The 19,084-nt window shown below is 38.2% G+C and overlaps 1 protein-coding gene across 3 annotated transcripts; it reads left to right on the plus strand.

Annotated features, from left to right (window-relative positions):
- Nucleotides 1-19: 19 nt before the first annotated feature.
- Nucleotides 20-18,649, plus strand: LOC136242043 (uncharacterized). Of its 3 annotated transcripts, none has more exons than XR_010694453.1 (7): nt 20-427; nt 10,835-11,448; nt 13,991-14,046; nt 14,228-14,335; nt 15,696-16,036; nt 16,382-17,076; nt 18,154-18,291. XR_010694453.1 is itself a non-coding variant. In XM_066033363.1 (7 exons), exons 1-7 carry the CDS (start codon nt 119-121, stop codon nt 18,541-18,543), a joined length of 1,674 nt encoding a protein of 557 aa, XP_065889435.1. In that variant the 5' UTR covers nt 20-118; the 3' UTR covers nt 18,544-18,649. The 3 variants fall into 3 exon arrangements, 2 of the variants coding, with proteins under 2 accessions (XP_065889435.1, XP_065889434.1); XM_066033363.1 differs by lacking the exon at nt 16,382-17,076 and having other exon boundaries at nt 10,835-11,006; nt 11,151-11,448; nt 18,154-18,649; XM_066033362.1 differs by lacking the exon at nt 16,382-17,076 and having other exon boundaries at nt 18,154-18,649.
- The last annotated feature ends 435 nt before the right edge of the window (nt 18,650-19,084 follow it).

Below are 19,084 nucleotides of genomic sequence, written 5' to 3' on the forward strand. Positions count from 1 at the left end.
CTTATAATTTTAATCGATAAGCGCCGTGCTGAGAAAAAGCGGTCTGGCCACGCGAGACTAGGGGTGCTCCACGTTGCGCCCGTGCTTCCTACGCTTCTGAAATCAGTCTTCTTAGTTTATGAAGAACATGTCAGTCGTTATACAAAACTGTATCCTGCAGCAAGAACGTGAACTGGGTAGTCCACCCTGCGATGATCAAGACGAGGTTCAAGATTCGCCTTACTATCTATGGCCTAGCTCCAATGGATCAACAATGAAATTCCACGATTTGAAGAACAGACTGTCTACTTGGTCTAACAACTTCTTATTGGCTTCAATATGCACAGTTGTTGCCATTGGGTTTTTTGTTCCAGTCATTATCTATATCGCTGAACCTGCCGAAAGTCGAGCTGCAATTAATTTCAATTTTGGGAACTGCACATCACTGGTTAGTAAAGTAAACCATATAGTCTACTTAAGATGTATAGGCCTAGCAACTATATAACTACGTACACTAATAACTACATAATTTTTACAAATACTGGAGCCGGCTAGCGGCTTAAATTGTTAGATGCATAGATTCAGATCAAACGGTGAACAAAATCTGGCAATCCGTAATGGTGTTATTGTTACTGTGACCTGTCGTATTCAACCCTCTGCCTCCAACAATTCCAGTACGTCGACTCAGCGTTCCTGATAATTCGCACACTCATAATATTAGACAATGGCATGTCAAGAATGCTTTGATATTTGCAAAGTATGCAGGGTTTTTAGTATAGGTAAGACGTGAATTGCTAGGAGTCTTCAGTGGATAAACAACCCGAAGGAATGATGTAATAATCACCGAGGCGGAGCCGAGGTGATTATTACATCATTCCTGAGGGGTGTTTATCCACTGAAGACTCCTAGCAATGCATGTCTTAGTAATTTAGACAATGGCCTGTGGTGACTGGAATTTTGTTATGAACCTACAAGTATGCAATTTGTTTATTAAAGTTTGTGGCAAGGTGTCTTACTAGGTTCCACTTGTTTACAGGTGTACACCCTCCAGTGCCTAACTGGTAAAGTAGATAATAACAATAATAACAATAACAGGTGTCTTACTAGAATAAAAACCCTGCATACTTTGCAAATATCAAAGCATTCTTGACATGCCATTGTCTAATTCTAGTAAGACACCTGTAAACAAGTGGAACCTAGTAAGACACCTAGCCACAAACTTTAACAAACAAATTGCATACTTTGTGGGTTCATAACAAAATTCCAGTCACCACAGGCCATTGTCTAAATTACTAAGACATCCACCTCAGTGATTATTACATCCTTCCTTCAGGTTGTTTATCCACTGAAGACTCCTAGCAATGCATGTCTTACCTATACTAAATGACTCTCTATTGCCAAATTCCCCAGGACAACTCAAACTCCACTAGGAATTCCAAATGTATTCATACACTTAAATTGATTTCTTTAAATAGTCAAAGCATTAAATCAAAACGTGCCTCCTTTGCTTTACTACTAGATGAACATGACCCTAACATTGTAGCAGTATCTGAATCGTGGTTATCACCTAATGTTTATAACAATGAGTTCTTTCCTAATGGCTACCATGTTTTCAGAAAGGATAGAGCTGACAGTTATGGTGGGGTACTTTTAGCATGTCGGGACTCAATAAACTGTCAAGCATTTGATACTAATTCTGAAACTGTAATCTGTCAGGTTACCCTAAACCGCCATCAATCTGTGATAATTTGTTCATTCTACAGACCCCCAAACAATAATATTCAGAACGTAAAAGTTTTATGTGATCTATTTACAAATATTACAGCTACGTATCCTAATATCCCCATCTGGTTAGTCGGTGACTTAAACTTACCCAATATTGACTGGGAAAATACCTGTATACAAGGTTCTGCATATCCTCTAGTTCTGTGTGATACCATCATTGATTTTCTACAAGAGTATGGTTTCACTCAAGTACAACCAGAGCAAGTAATACTTTGGATGTCTTCATGACTAATAGACTTTCCCTTATGCACTGTTGCAACCCCATAGCAGGCATCAGTTACCACGAAGCCATCTTTATTGAATCCTCCATCACGCTCTCGCAACATCAGTGCACTAAAAGGAAATTTTATCTTTGGCATAAAGCAGATATCTCTTCTATTAATGAAATCATAATTCAGTTTACTAGCTCCTTTTTAAACAAGTTCTCAACATCAACACCCATTGACATTTTGTGGGAAGAAATGTGTTATGAATATCTAGATCTTGTTCCCACCAAATTTCACTCTACTGGATCAAAGCAGCCTTGGGTGAATTCATATATCAAACGATTATCACGCAAGAAACAAAGACTCTATAACTTGGTCAAATGTTCTAACAGTAGCCACAATTGGGAAACCTATCGCACATATAAAAGAAAAGTTCAAGGAGATTGCTGCAAAGCATACAACAACTACATTGGAGGATTAATTGACAAGAAAGGTTCTGTTACAAAAAGATTATGGTCCTATATAAAGAGCCAAAGGAAGGATCATTGTGGTATAGCACCTTTGAAAGTGGATGAAGTTGTTTATAATAACAGCTTAGATAAGGCTGAGATCCTTAACGAGTACTTTTCATCAGTGTTTACACCGATTTCATTAGATACTCCCCCAGCAATGGATGAACCACTGATACCAGACATTGATCCTATCCAAGTGGACACTAATGGTGTTGAACTATTAAAGGTCCACAAGGCTGCTGGGCCTGATGAAATACCAGCACAACTGTTAAAAGAAACCAGTGACCTTCTTGCCCCATCACTTACTCTCATTTACCAAGCATCATTACATCAATGCTCATTACCTGCAGATTGGAAAAGAGCATATATTGTACCCATCTTTAAAAAGGGCAGTCGTGCTGCTCCTAATAACTACAGACCCGTATCCTTAACTTGTAAAATTCTGGAACACATTAGTGTACTCACATATATTCACCCATCTATCTCACCATAGGATTTTATGCGACCAACAACATGGATTTTGTCGATCAAGATCATGTGAGTCCCAGCTCATACTGACAGTTAACAACTTTGCTGAAACACTTAATAGAGGAGAACAGTCTGATGTGGTGTTTTTGGATTTCTCTAAAGTGTTTGATAGAGTGTCCCATCACCACCTATTTCACAAGCTTCATCACTATGGTATTCGTGGAGATGTACTAGACTGGATAAAGAATTTTACTTTGAATAGATCTCAACATGTAATAATTGATGGTCAAAAAAGTGATGTCTCTAGTGTCTCATCTGGCATTCTCAGGGGACGGTTCTTGCTCCACTACTGTTTCTTTGTTTTATTAATGACTTGCCTAATAGAATCACATCCAAAATAAAATTATATGCAGATGGAATTGTGCTGATTGTTGTGCAGTATAAAATAATAGGTAAATCAATCAAATCAGGAGAGAAATTACAGCAGCAACAAAAACAAACAACATTTAAAGGAAAAGTCATATGTTTCTACCGACCACTTGGCATGGGGAGGATATCAGAGGCAGCTCGCAGGATAAAGGAAAGGTTACCAGGATGACACTCCAACAAAAGCCTATTCCAAGTTTTACAGTATAGGATTCCAAACACACAAAGTCTTTAAGTTTACACTGAACAGATAGAGTGTTCAAATGATTATCATATCTTGAGTGCTCATCAGCCACTGCAGTTTATTTGACAGCATATAAAGAGGGTGAGCCATTAGAAAAGATGACAACTGCAATGAACCATAGATAAAAGTTAATAATCAGATGCTCGGGTCTATAAATAAACATCTCCCAGATGAACCTGCAGCACTAACTGCTGGAGTTGGGGGTCTCCAGATGTGCTGATGCAAGATAGGAGACTTTCTGGACACCACTGAAATACTTGGACAGCTGATACCAGGATAGTATAGAATGGCCCAGGTGGCACATCTAGGATTGGAAGTCCCAGCCACTTCTTAAGGTAGCAGGTGGCTAAATTCTCCAACTTGCTAATAGCAGACTTAGACTGGCATCCACAGATAAATGAAAACATAATAATGAAACAATACTTCTGCATAGTCATAGTTTAATATATTCACCATGGATTTGTAGCAGGTCTGTAGCTGATAAGAGCAGAGACAGCGAGTTGATCATTTTCTTGTTTGCAGCAGCTTTATGTAGTGGCACTCAAGGACACCTCCAATGATTTCCCCAAAAATGTAGCACCACCTTTAGTGTCACAGGCACTGATATAAACCAAGGTGGGTGGCTCGCCCAGATTTTAAGTTGAGAATCCCGAGGGAAAGAGCTGACTATGTTGTTGCCTAGCTTGTTGTACAGTGAAACACATGGTAGCATGATAGCTCTTGTGCACATATCACATAATTATTTTGAAATGCCTAACACCAGTGGTTAAACAAATAAATCACATGTACAACTGTGCACATACTGCACATTCCTTTCTGTGGTATGTGATATGTAGGAGATGATAGTTTATAGGCTTGCTCCATTAAATAACTAAATGTGAACAATCATCTACTAATCACATGCTCCACAAGAAGAAACATTACCTTAAAGGTTATAGCTATAATCTTCCCTGTATGTTTTTCACTACTTGCTATTTAATAGCCAACTTTAAAATTTTACTTTTGATGCAATCACATTACAGTGTATGCCAAGGGTCATTTGCTGGCAATTATTAAGAATAATGGTATATAAAATAAATTTGACACAGCCCTAAAGCAGACCCATATTTCCTTCAAGAACTCCTCTGTCTAACTGGTGGTAGCTAATACTGCCGATTATCTTAGATAAATTGTGACTGTCTCTGGGAAAACCGGTCTTATCGCCCATTTAAAAGTATCGAGAAACGTCGGTTTTAAATATTCTGTGTGTTGTAGCTGGCCAATGGTGGTAGCTACGCATACCAAATTTTCACACGTTTCACAACAATTTCTTACCTTCCTGATCATCCACTGAAGAAGTAGCCAACAGCTAAGTTTCCCGCCATTTTAGATAGTTTTTAAACCGAGGTTGTTTGTATCAGGCGAGCTCCAGAAGGGTGGGAGGCGGGGGCCCTGGAAGGCGGGCAAGATGGTGTTCAAAAATTGAAAAGAGACGTGCTGGGATGAATTAGGCCAAGGTATAGGCCATTCAGGGCTCAGAACTGGCTAAAATGAGAGGAGATTTACAGCACAGGTCATTGTCCAACACTACAGAGCTGTACAGCCACACACAGCCATCTCCTGGTTGGCCAGGGCTCCATCAAGACCCCAGACCACTCGTACGGCTCGCCACTGTGCTCTAGAAAAGCAGCCAGCAATAGCAGACCACTTTACTCTGGTGGACTGTGGCAGTGAAACTTGATAGTGCATTCATTAAGCTTTGTGTTTGTGTGAAAAAATCAAACTTCCTGTCTTGGGCGATAAGAACGGTTTTCATAGATCCAGTCACAATTCATTAATGCATAGTGCTACCAGCTACTATAAGGTGCATTGGAATTTGATTGGTAACATCATGATTAGCAGAGACAATTATAACGGTCACCAGACATTTGTCAGGCTAACTGACCTGTTGGCAGCCCATTAAGCTATTTTATCAGTCATCATTGTCTGGCCATTATTTTTTCTTGTGTAGGCAGACTTTCCTAACTATATTAGCCAAAACCATAATATCAACTCATAAGTTTATTCATTGGGTTACTTGGAAAGACTGTTTAACCACTGTAATAACAATCACTCACTTCTTGTGAAGCCTTAAAGAAAGGTGTCTGGCATTTTCTGGTACTCTAATGCGTAAATTTCTAATCATTATATTGAGATGGCAAGTAGGAACTAGGAAGCTCAGTTTCTCTGCAACAGAATCATCTGCAAGTTCAATTAAAGACTCTCATGGACTAGTTCTGACAAGTGGAAGAGGGAAATGAAGTACCTCACCAGACAATGACTGCTATGCTGTGAGCTTGAGAGGGACTAAACCACACATACACTCACGAAGGAACTTCTCCCCTACTGGCTCATCCTAAGTAATGTGGTTGACCATGCCACAAGTGCCAGATGCACATAAGGCTGCTATGTCGAAACTGAAGCTATTATGATGGCTAAGGAAAGCATCTCACTTGCCAAATACCCTGCAATTATAGAACTTGAGAATAGGAATGGCGTGCTGGGTCCAGCTGTATGACTGTATGAAAATGACTGACTTATTATTAATAATATGCCTAAAAAACTTGAAAAACATCAATCTTACAGTACTCATTTTTCAAACGTTTCCTGGGGGGCCATGCCCCCAGACTCCCCTAGAAAAAGGCATGCTTTGCATGCCTATGTGCCTCCCCTGTCATGTCTGACCATCATGATAATATGTCTTGTATGGACTGACACAGTGTCAGACCACTTCAAAATAATTATAATTGTCTCTGATTAGTATTATGAGTATAAAATAATTTTTCATGTCTCAGTGGCTGCAAGGGCATGCAGTGGCTAGCCACCCCATGCCCCCCCCCCCTCTCAGATCAGTGCTGTTCAGTTTCACCTGAGCCCTTGTTTCTTGTTAATAACTCTTGTGCTGTGAAGCCCTTTAAATGCTGGAACTGTTTATCAAAAATACACTTTGATAAAAGCAAGAGCAAGTGAGTTGTGAGGCTTTAGAATATCCCATACATTTAGTATAGATGATTCAGGCACACAAACATGTTTAGAATATGAAAACATGCTTGTTCCAGTACAAAACCATTGGGAGTCAACACATGTTCACCTCTTTGATATTACTATAGTTGACGGGCTCAGGTGAATGCGTACTGACTATATATAGTATTGTAGAATTGCAGTATGTTGCCAATTGTCAGCATCATTTTGTAAAGTGATTGTAATTTAAGTGATCCTTAATGTAATGATGTGTTAACTTCCGGTTTAAACTATTTAATAGAGCATCTCTATGCACATCAAAATTATGTCTCACAGGTGAGCATTGTGTCATGCATATGAGTGAAATTGCAAAGCCTATAATGCACCAATTATCGACAGAAGGTAGCTAGCTACCTATTGTCAGCACCCTGTACTTCAGTGATTGATCAAATAATGGTAGAATGAACAAATCTGTTCACAACTCCTAAAGATTCTCTGTGAGATTTTTACAGAATATACAGCCCTTGGTTAATTATCTTTGTTTCACAGCAAGCCATTTGAGAGATATTCAGGTTAGACACAAAAACATACGTACCAGTTTCTAATACAAAATTATTTTATGCAATTTAATTTCACAGTTAGCTTGTAGAGCACTTTAGCAACAATACCTACTATAGATGATTGTAAAAAAAATGTTTTAGAGAGTATAACTGCCCACTGTGTTACTAAGTATAGCTACTCCATAGTCTGTTTACTTTTTTTACAAGTGCCAATATAATTAGTTAAAGTTTGCAAAGGTTAACAGTGGTACTTGCTACAGTACCATACAGTTTACATACTTTCAGTTTCTACATGTACCACAATTGATTTGGTGACAAACATAATAAATTATTACATCAAACAATAATGCCTTAGTACAATACACAGGACAAACACAGAGACAGGCAAATGTGAACCCAGTTGGCACGTCCATGTTACCATATATAGTCCCCGCAGTCTGTATATCAGCATGCTTAAACTGTAAACAAAAAGACTGAAGTTCTACGCATGCCACTTGCACATAAATTGAGTGCTCTAACAGTTGGTCTGAGGTTTGCAATGGAATGCAACTCATTTCTTTACACCATGGCCTTCAATGTGCTGTATATATATATATTGGATGAACAAAAACATGCCAACTACTTATGTGTTAATTTTTGGACCTCATGAAGTGCTTGATCTCATTACTTGGTTTCACTAACTTTGTTTTTAAAGTTTACTGCTGTTGTTTGCCATCTATGGCATGTTGAATTGACTCACAGAAAAGTTTATCCATTGCAACCACAAACAAACAAACATGCAAGTTTGATGGTAGTGTAACAGGAGGTCCAGGGTTCAATTTTTGCTCATGAAAATTTGCTTTCTTTTCAATGACACCTATATAGGAACTTATACAACTTTGCATTTAGAGAACAAACCACAAGGATCTTTGTGTTTTTGAAACCCTCAGCAAGTATCCTCAAAGATCAAATGATTTGTGTGTACCATTTTCTAATAATGCAGATTCATCAAAAGGTTCCTAGTTGATACCTGGTTGTGCCAATTTGGTGTTGTTGTTTCCTTGAGCAAGAAGCTTTACTCACATTGCTCCAGTCTACCCACTGAATATTGGGGACCTAGTGGCCTGGTGTCATCTGGGGAAGCAGCCCACTCAGCTGTAACATCATGGGTACCTGGTGTTTATTGGGGAAGTAAATTCCCAACTGTCTTTGTCTCGCTTAGCGGTGTTGGGGTCGTTGTGGGACTGTGACCTCGAGACCTGGACTGTCTTTCCTAGCCCTGCCCCAGGAGAATTTGCTTACACTAGGACCAGAGACAAATATAACAGTCGGTCACCAGACATTCACCATCCAAATAGCCTCTGTGTCTGACCATAACTCAGTTTGCTCAGACATAATCTCAGTAGTGTCTAATCACTGGACTGGACTACTGGACTAGAATACTGGAATGGACTGCTAGACTAGCTTTTTTTCTTGGTTTTACACATTTTTAATACTCTTGGGTTACTTGTGACAACATTTCAGCACTGAGTGGTGAATATGATCCTAAAATGTTGCTGTGATAAGCCAAATTAGTTGTATTCTATTCACTGCTTGACAGTATCCACTCTACAGTATAGCAGATACTGACATGTAGGAATACCCTAAAATGTTTCTCTCACTCTTAGGCACACTTGATTATTGTGATACAACTTTCTATAACATGACTAGTCTGTGTAATGGGGGCACATTACATTTACCTACTTTTAAAACTTGTACGTACTGTGTGCCATTGTGCTATGACCATGCAATTTTCTACTTCTATTAACAGCTAAATGAATGGCATTGTAATACAAAATGCAGACATTTCATTCCAATAATGAAATATAACCGGTTATGTGATGGGATCTAGTTTGTGTGTTTACACACACACACACACATACACATACACACACGCACACACACACACTATATGTGACCCAGTCTGAGAAAACCGGTCTTATCGCCCATGTTAGCAGATTCGATTTTTCACCCAGGACACAAAGCTACATGAATAAAATATCTAATTCCACAATCAAAATCAGCTAGACCTGAGTGGTCTGGTTTTGCTGGCTTCTTTTCCCAAGCCCAGTGGCGATCCGTACATTTGGTGTGGGGCCTTAATGGAGCTCTGGTCAGCCTGGGGATGACTGTATGTGGCTGTACAGCTCTGTGGTGTTGAATAAGTACCTCTGCTGTGAATTTCCTTTCATTTTAGCCAATTTTGAGACCTCAATGGCCCAAAACTTGGCCTAATTCATCCCTACTCCTTCCTTTTCAATTTTTGAACACCGAATCTTGCCCGCCTTCCAGGGTCCCCGCCTCCCACCTATTTTGTAGCTCGCCTGATACAGTCAACCCCGGTTTTAAAACTATCTAAAATGGCAGGAAACTTAGTTGTTGGCTACTTGCACAGTGGATGTTCTGGAAGGTAAGGAATTGGTGTAAAACATGTGAAAATTTGGACAGGTACACATTACTTCAACCATTGGCGAGCTACAACACACTAAATACTTAAAACCGACATTTCTCGATACTTTTAAATAGGCGATAAGCCCGGTTTTCCCAGTCATGGGTCACATATGTTTTAGAAAATAGTATCACAATAATCACCTAAGAGTGAGAGAAACATTTTAGGGTATACCTACATGTCAGTATCTGCTATACAGTAGAGTAGATACTGTCAAGCAGTGAATAGAATACATTTAATTGAACCCATTTGGCTTATCACAGCTACATTTTAGGATTAAAGTAGCATATATACCCACTCAGTGACAAAATGTTATCACATGCACAGTAACCCCATGCTTAAATATGTGTGAAACCAAAAAAAGCCGGCCCAGTAGTTCATTCCAGTATTCCAGTCCAGTAGTCCAGTCCAGTGATCAGACACTACCCATAATGTCCTAGCAATCAAAAGAAAAGGAATGGAGCCTAAGAAATACAGTTTATCTGTTTGTTTTATGGCTTGTACTGCTAATCATATCTACCACTTGGTTGCTAGGAGACCCTACATTCTTACAACCGAAGGTGGGTGGCCATGAATGTACTAGGCCTACTCCCATTCAATTAGCAATGTTACAGTAGCTCACAGCAAGAGCAACAAATGATGTGAACAGTATATACCAGAATCAATAACCATTTACAATCTAACTTTTAGTTGAAATGTCCCACTCTGTCCTACCACGACTGATCAAGCCTGCACATGAGGACATTATGACCAATCTACTGCAAAACATTATATTTGTCTCTCCACTAGGCTCAAGTGACTGAATGATGTACAGGCATCCCAGTGTTGGATTGCTGGGTGGCAATAGCTGTGTTTTGCATGGCTGCCATAAACTTTGCTTTGTAGGCTTTGCTTTGTAGGCTTTGCTTTGTAGGCTTTGCTTTGCTTTGCATACTCATCAGTCTTTGCATGTATCAACAGGAAATAAGGCATTCTTCATCAGCCAGTGCTCTATGATAAAGTATATACAGTCGGACAGTATTTCTACAAATATTTTATATTTCATTTTTCACAAAATATCTAAACAGCAGCATACACATTTGTGTTACCGGTATACTAACTATGTATGTGCTGTATAAATGCTGCAATGAATTCTGGATGTCAATAATGTATTTACTGCTCTTTGTATTGCATGGTGTGACTATACCAAACCTACTTGTGATATACAGGATGACAACAGTTCTGCCTTATATTTGTACAGTGATAACTGTTCAAGTTACAATGGACTATGTATGGAACATTTAGGAAGATCGAATGATAACTTATCATCAACGCTTGCATTGAAAGAAATATCTGAAAATGAACTTGCTAATTTTATTGACATTTTAAATCAATTCTCAGGTACCGGTTTTGTTAGTGAACAATGTGCGGAAGTTGTGTTACCATTTCTGTGTCAATATATACATCCCCCATGTGATGGTAATGGTAGTGTAAACCTTATAAGTCAAGAACAATGTAGTAATATCCGTGATGTGGTGTGTGCAGATGAGTGGAGGCTGGCCATGGGTACATCGTCATCATCACTTTTACCAGTTTGTGAACATTTCAGTGGTGTTGATAATATCACTGGTGATAACACTACACAAACTATACCACAACCTATACAATGTAACTATCAGTTTAAAGAATACTGTGGCTTGTGCCGACCACTGTGTGGAGAGTTCTCACTGCATAGTGTTCAGTCAAAATTTGTTGAGAGAATTGCAATAATAACTACTGCTGTATTGGCTTTTATTGGAGGAATCCTGGTATTTATTGCAGCCATCATAAGGAGAAAGGTTATGTAAGTAAACTTTAACATAAATACATGCCTGTTGACACACAGTGCTGCATACCTACCGATACTCAATCAAGTTATGCAAGTACAAGGAAATGTTAGGAATTTTAAGTTCGATTAGAGATAATAGAAATTAAGTAAAGAAATATCTATAGGACTTAAATTTTCACTAGTATATCCGCAGGTGTAGATGACCTTAAGCTTCGTTGTTTTATTACTCTCTATTTTTAATTGAACTTAAAATTCCTTGAATTTTGTAACATAACTATTACTGATGAATCCATGCATACCGCATTAAAATAAAGAATGGTGCTAGACGTATCAATTTGCATCTGAATGTGCCCTAAATATCAACAATGTAAAGATGAAATGGCCATTATGCATCGTTTTCAGCTAAGTATGTTCAGCCAGTTACACAGCGTTCCTAACAAAGAACAGTACGAGAAGTGTTTCTGTAATCAATCACTATGGAAATATGAATGATTCCCATTTTAAATGCAATAGTTAGCACAGGGAAGCCATTATGTACTACTGTGAATCAACACCCTGCACTGACAGTGAAAAGAAATGGGACACAAAGGAGGACACAGTGCCGCATGAGTTGTACATAATGTGAGATGCCAAAAGGCACCGAAGCTACATCTAACAGTGAAAAGGATCAAGCCTGTATACATAGACTTGGCCATTTTTGAGTTATGCAGTCAGTTAGTAGTTAAATTTTTAGCAACTTATTAGGAGTGTTTTGAAACTTATTGGGCGTGATTATATCTTGCCATGAAAGTATTGTGAGGCTGGTTTCTGGTCAATATTTTTGTATAAGAAAGTGCAAACCCTCATGATCCCTACTACACAGTACTACCATACTCATCTGTATGATAATGAAAAGACTGTAATAATTATTATGGGGTATACATATGTATTTGCTAATCATCGTATATACACTGCATGGTGAAGGATATACACATACACTGCAAGCTAAATTGAATAACCATTATAGGACCATGACAACCGACAACTTAATCCCATGTTTCACAGATGTGGTGGACCAATGTCTTGGTGAAACCTAAAAATAAATATAGATCATGTGATCTCTTGAAAGATGGTGCTAATTTTGCAACTGAATTTTGGAAAATCACCCTTATGGTTGCACCTGAAACAATTAGAATTTTTGAAACTAGCATGGTGCTGTTAATAGCAGAAAGCACCTTTCAAATATTTCTAAAGTTTTCTTGTAATTCAAGGTATCTATGGTTTATAGACTTCATTCTACCCTTAAAGGGGTAGAAATGTAACCTAATAATGCTGCATTTCAGAACTAAATATTTAATGTGTTGAATGTACCCATAAGGGTGATTTTCCAAACTTCAGTTACACATGGTTGTAGACTCTTGAACACTGTGCAAGCAGTTATAGGTGATTGTGCCATTTTTAGAACTTTTTTCAATGGAAAGATATGGAGAAAATTTAGCCTATTTTAAAGGACAAAATTGCTTATAACCCCACCATTCTATGACGGATTTTTAAAAACTAAGTGTTTATGATATCCTTAGGGAGTACTGCACAAGGTTATACTAAATAAAAACTATTTCCATTAATTTTAAAATTCTCCCGGAATCACTAAAGTCTGTGACTGCTCTATTAGGCCATCATTATTATATTCCCATCACCCTATGGAACAAAATCTGATGCGGGTGGGAGGTGATTATTGATTATTAATTATACACTTGACTCTTTCAGTCTCTGACTGCTCTATTAGAATATCTCGATCTTGAAGGCTGCTAGTCTGGCGGCACCCGCCCCTTCACATGTAGTACGAAGAGGCGGGCACCGCCAAACTAGAAGGCTGCCTGGTTTGTACACCTATGCACCTTGTGGAACAAGAGTGGAGGGACTTCCATCCTTTAAGCTACTATGTTTATATGTATGCACAGTTAACACATTTACCTTAAAGCTTAGTCAGTCACTCTGTGCCTCCTTCTATCATGAAATAGTGCATTCACATGATATATAATCAAATAATTAAAATTTGGTGCAGCTGCCTAAAAATTGATGCAGGCGGTGATGGGAAACATACAAGGAATTTGATAATGATGGCCTTAGAGTATCTCGATGTTTCTTGCAAGCATTGTCCCATAAAAGTGGAGGGGGGCATGGCCCCCTGGCCTCCCGTCTCCACCTCCTATGACACACACACACACAGCTGACTTCATTCAAGAATACAAAGGACCAGAAATTCTGTGTAAAGACTTGTTATGGAAATAAAGAACTGTAAGTCACACACCACAATAAGTGACTCATAATTTTATGTCATTATGTTACAGCCATGTAATTTTTAGCCCTTGTTACACATTTAATTAGCTTTGTAATATAGTTACAGAAGCACTGAGATATTCTATTCCAGTACTAAAATATGCCTTGTGATGTGATGGGGCTAGTTTCTGTCCATGTACACGCCAAATTTTTTCAGGCTTATATAGTCACCGTTTGTACATAATTATGTCAAAATTTTATGTCAGTATATGGATTACAATGAGTTTTGTTTCTTTAGGATGAATTTTCCACAAATCCTAGTAGTTTATTGGACGCTTTGTATTTTTATTATTGGTAAGCTATAATGTAAATGAAAATTGTTTCATGGATATGTGCATTTAATTGTAACCTGCTCCTCAAGTATAAAAGATACATGAAGTTTACTACCTCTATAGGTACTTTAGTCCCAACCATACACATATATACGTACACTTCACATTAATCATTAGTGTACAGTGTATTTGTTTATGTTTAGCTTGTTTAGTCCTAATCACATACCTTGGTGGACAGGAAAGGTTATACTGCACAGATGAATTTTTAGATGTGGCACTTGAGAATCCATCAGTGTTTTGCCAAATTACAGGTAGGCCTAGCTAGCTATAATTTGTATATTTCAAAGTATTGTTGTACGGTACAAACCGGAGACACGGTACAAACCGGAGACAAGTTAAATGCGTTTTGCGTGTGCGTGTTGCGTTTGTATCTAAATGCGTAACCTTTATGGCTACTGCGTGCACACGTGTTTTTTTCTGTTGTTTTTTTCTGTGAGAATCACACATATCACACGGGCTCTTGTACCACAGATACTGTATGCATGAATTAACTTACACACTAATCGGTTTCTTCTATCACGAACTGAGAAGTGCAGCTACACTGACATCATGAACCCGAGCACCAGACAACGAATGGCCATGGCCATTTTGGAGATGTAGCTAAACAATGGCTGACATTACATACTGGGATGTACAGACATGTACTGTATTTTTCCAAGACCATGTTGTGTACAAAGTGCCATGCACTAACAATGCGTACGCATCTGACGAATAGGACAGTGCTGATTCCATTTTGCACGTTGTTTTATTCAGTTTAGTACTGATTAATGAACAGTAGAAGACTAACACAAGTATTAACAGTACATTATTTAAGAATCTATCTACCTATTTCGAGTTTCGCGCCATGTACCACTTAGGTTATGTATGCATGGTGTCATGGAGAATACCGGATAGCAGTAGTTAGCCAGTGAGGAAAAGGCTGGAGAATAAACAAGGTACGTATACTAATATAGCTGATCAACTCCATGTAACTGACACTGATATTCGTAGCCATTTTGATAGTCATTCAAATTATGTACTTGCATGGTGCATGGTGAAAAGCCGTACGTACGTACATACGTATATAGTCGGTGCAGCAGTGCCTTACCTCGCCATAGCTGCTGTAGGAGCTGTATACTTTGTTTAGCGCTCTGTTAAGTAGCCACAGACCATTACAGTGTAATGCACTACTAGTTGCTGTTACACGAATTAAATGCGTTTAGATGCGTTTTGTCAGACAATGTTGTGTGTAGACGCGTTTTTTTGTCAAACGCACACGCAAAACACATTTAACTTGTCTCCGGTTTGTACTGTATCTTGTATGTGTGTAATTGAACGTGTTTACAGGCGTCTTAGCCTCAACCCTGAATCACAATCATAATCACATAATTATCAGTAATAATAATATTGTATACACCAGTTGTGCTTTTTGTGTGAGTTCTCTATTATTTGCGAATAATTGCATTTGTTTATTGGTGTATGCATGTTCTAGTAAATAAGTGATAGCTGAAAAAAGCCCAATGAGGGGCCTTGGTCCATGGTTCTATGTGTGTGATGATATACTTGTGTGCAATTGCTATTGTATTTATAGCTACTCATTTGCATCATGCATAGTGTTTATTTCCATCTTAGGCTTTTGTTTCCACTGGTTGTTGGTGCTCATTGGTATATTCTGGTTGCAACATTTGTGTCATCTATTTCTCAAAATTATGTTTCCGATTTGGTCAAAAAAACATAATGACATGGAACAATCAGTTGTACTTCATGTGATGGAGGTTTCTGGTGCTGTTTTTATTAGTATTCTTGCACCAGTTATATATTTGGCTGTATCAAAATACACAGTAATTCGTTTTCCTCCGGTGCTATGTTTTCCCTCCAGAAAGGTCATTTTTTATACGGTGTGTTTGCCACTTTGTGTGATATTAGGAAGTGGGTCAATTTTGTTCATCATTATATTTTGGACATTAGTCAAGGTTAGTTTAGTGTTCGTATTCCATTTGTGTAATTGGATGATGTTCCTAAAAATTTGATGCTCTCATCATGGATTGTTCAACAAATTTAATTAGCAGTTTAAATATTGATTTTGCATTATCATGCAAGTGTGGTGATGCATTGCTATGCAAATTATTTGGCAAATATTTAAATTGGGTGCCAGAAATTTTGACTTAATGGACTTAAATTTCTACATAGGTGAAACCCAAACTAGGTACCATATTTCCTCATAAAAAAGCCCAGGAATTTATTTCTTCCCAGAATTTTTGACTCGGCCTTTCAATGAGTGGGGCTTTAATTTAAGGCTGGGTTTTTATTTTCAATAGGTCAGAATGACACTCATCATTTAATCAAAATTCAAGCCATATGGCCATGGCAAGTGGGGATTTCTGATGTCATGTACTATGATAGAGTTGTTAGAGGACATCATCTTTAAAATGAAATTCATTGGTATCTTAATCACCGCAAACGAATCAACAGATGCTCATAGCATTTGATGTGATTGCAGCCAACAACTCGTCCATTTCTTTCTTTAGCAGATCTTTGCCCTGAGTGAAGTCTGATGATTGTTGAAGCAACAATGTATAGCACTGTCATCGGTGCTGTCATTGTAGGTTGTTATTACACATGAGCAAATGAGTCATCATCATATCTTATCCCATGACAATCTCATCCATTCACATACCAATTTATGTGATGGTACTTTCATGTTCCTGCCTGTGGTGGGGCTGATACCTAGTGGGATCAGTCAGCCATTCATTATTGAGCTGTCTCGTGTGATCTTTAAAAAATAACATCAGCTGCTTGAATATACTTGGTACAGCCACCAGGCACAATAGCCATGTGCATACACAGCTGATTTATCTCAGCCTTTACGCTTCACTTGTGTGGCAACAGTGTAATGGTCTTTTTCATGGCTAGTTGTCTCCAATGTTGATAACTATTGTGTCTGATGGAATTTCCAAGCTGTATCATCCATGGTGAAGTTGTCAGAGTTGTGATTGATTTGGAGACTTAAAAGGTGGGTGATGTATTGGAAAAGCTTCGGAATACATCACTGGTGTACGCAGACATGTTGTTGTCTTTCGTTTCGGCCCCTATCTCTTCATAAAATGTTGCAGCCAACCTTTACCCACTTGCAGCACCTACCATGATTTAGCTTTCATGTTGCATGAGACACATAGAATTTGCTGTTGCATATCTGCAATCCGTGAAAATAAAGCATCTTCCATCTCTTTATTATTTACCTTCTTTCCTCTGCTGCCAAGTACCAGTAAATGTTTTCTCATTGAAGTCTTTGCTTTTGTAAATTCATTCACTTCCTTCTTCTTTTTACACCATTCTCTAATCCTTTTCAGATCAACTTTAAACTTCCTTGCCATTGCTTCCTTGCACTTCTTCTCAGCAACTTCAATAGCTTTAAGTTTGAAGATAGCATCATAGGACTTTTGTTTAGACATTTACACATTTTGATTAGCTAGCTAAACCACATGATAATGGACCTCTTCTTAGCCTGTGACCCCTGTAAAACAGCCTACAAGGGCAATGTGAATGAATCTTGAGAATGGTCATTATGATTGATGAATAAGCATAAGCTGCTGCAGAGGTCTGTTAGATGGCTATAGAGTTCCAGACCCCATACTATGCGTGTGGGGTCTTGGACTTGACGGTCAGACCAACTATATAGGCCTGTGTCACTGTGTACATACACTGGTATATCAAAGTTCAGTGCAAAGAAGTTTGTGGAGAACAGTAACAGTAAGAATACAACACCAATGGTACAGTACATGAGACTTGAATATTAGCCTATACTCTGGATTATTTTTCCTAGACCCTGAAACCCCTTGGTCTATAATCGAGACAGATGTTTGTTTGAATGTGGCTTTTATACAAGGAAATGCATTATTAATTTGGCTATATAACTCAGATTTCACTGTTTTAGGTTCCATGCATATAATGAGATTGGTAGCTCGGTCTGCAATAAATATATAATGCATGCACATTTATTATGTATTCTCTGCATAAGATAGGTAAAGAGCAGCACATTATATTGTCGACATGCAAAATAATGTATTAAATCATAAATGTGTAATAACAGAGAAAGCAACTCATCAAAAAGAGATCATCAAACCACTTCTGCAGCATAAAGTTTGGCATACCAGAAGTTAAAATCCTTTTACTATCAACTTACTTTGTTATTGTTGGAATAGTAACTTTAGTTACTGTGAGTATCATCATCAGAGATTCAGAAGTCACTGCAGATAGTTTGCTGAATTACATTCTTTGTCAAGTCCAAGGTTATACTAGTACTAATTCATGTGCAGCAGAAAGACATGAACTGGAGTCTCATCTACAACCTGGGCTCAGCAGTATGACATGTCTATTGCTGGGATTACTGCCATGGTCAAATCTACTGTTTGCAGTCCAATTTACAGACATCAGCCAGGCACTTAAAAAGATAAAGTCTGTTTATCAGTCAATGAAATAATCTTAACTACTATTACCTGCATATAGCTGCACTTAATTTGTATGTACATAACCACACTTGATTTGTAATTGTATTATAGTTATATTCTGAGTCGATTGCAATCGAACATCATAGTGTTGATTTTATATACTCTATTAACTACTAGCTATATATTATAGCAGCTATATATTTGTTCTAAAGATCTGTGTTTAGCTAAATACAGCAGCTATCACTATAGTACTATTTATATTGGATACTATAGATCATCACCTCATTTTTGTGTAGCATAGCTAGTATACCATGTTCTGTGCATTCTAGGCAGGTCACAGAATGCAGATACATAACACAATTACAGGTACTTTACTAATATGTATACGTATTTTGGCCTTGGTTAAATGCCACATCTTCAATAGGAGTGGTGCATGCTACAACCGATTTCACAGCGCAACGAGAGGCATAGACTGATCGGTATAGTAGCGTCTACAGCACGTATATAAACAAAGACTGATTACAAACATATAGATCAGTCTGTCCCGAACCTGGACTCTTAACTTAGACGGCA

This window comes from Dysidea avara, chromosome 13, assembly GCF_963678975.1.
Source record: "Dysidea avara chromosome 13, odDysAvar1.4, whole genome shotgun sequence".
NCBI classification, from domain to species: Eukaryota; Metazoa; Porifera; class Demospongiae; order Dictyoceratida; family Dysideidae; genus Dysidea; species Dysidea avara.

Coding starts and splice junctions, on each gene's coding strand:
- LOC136242043 (XM_066033362.1), top strand. CDS start 119: ATGAAGAACATGTCAGTCGTTATACAAAACTGTATCCTGCAGCAAGAA. Junction 11,449..13,990: donor ATCATAAGGAGAAAGGTTAT/GTAAGTAAACTT, acceptor TTGTTTCTTTAG/GATGAATTTTCCACAAATCC. Junction 14,047..14,227: donor GCTTTGTATTTTTATTATTG/GTAAGCTATAAT, acceptor GTTTATGTTTAG/CTTGTTTAGTCCTAATCACA.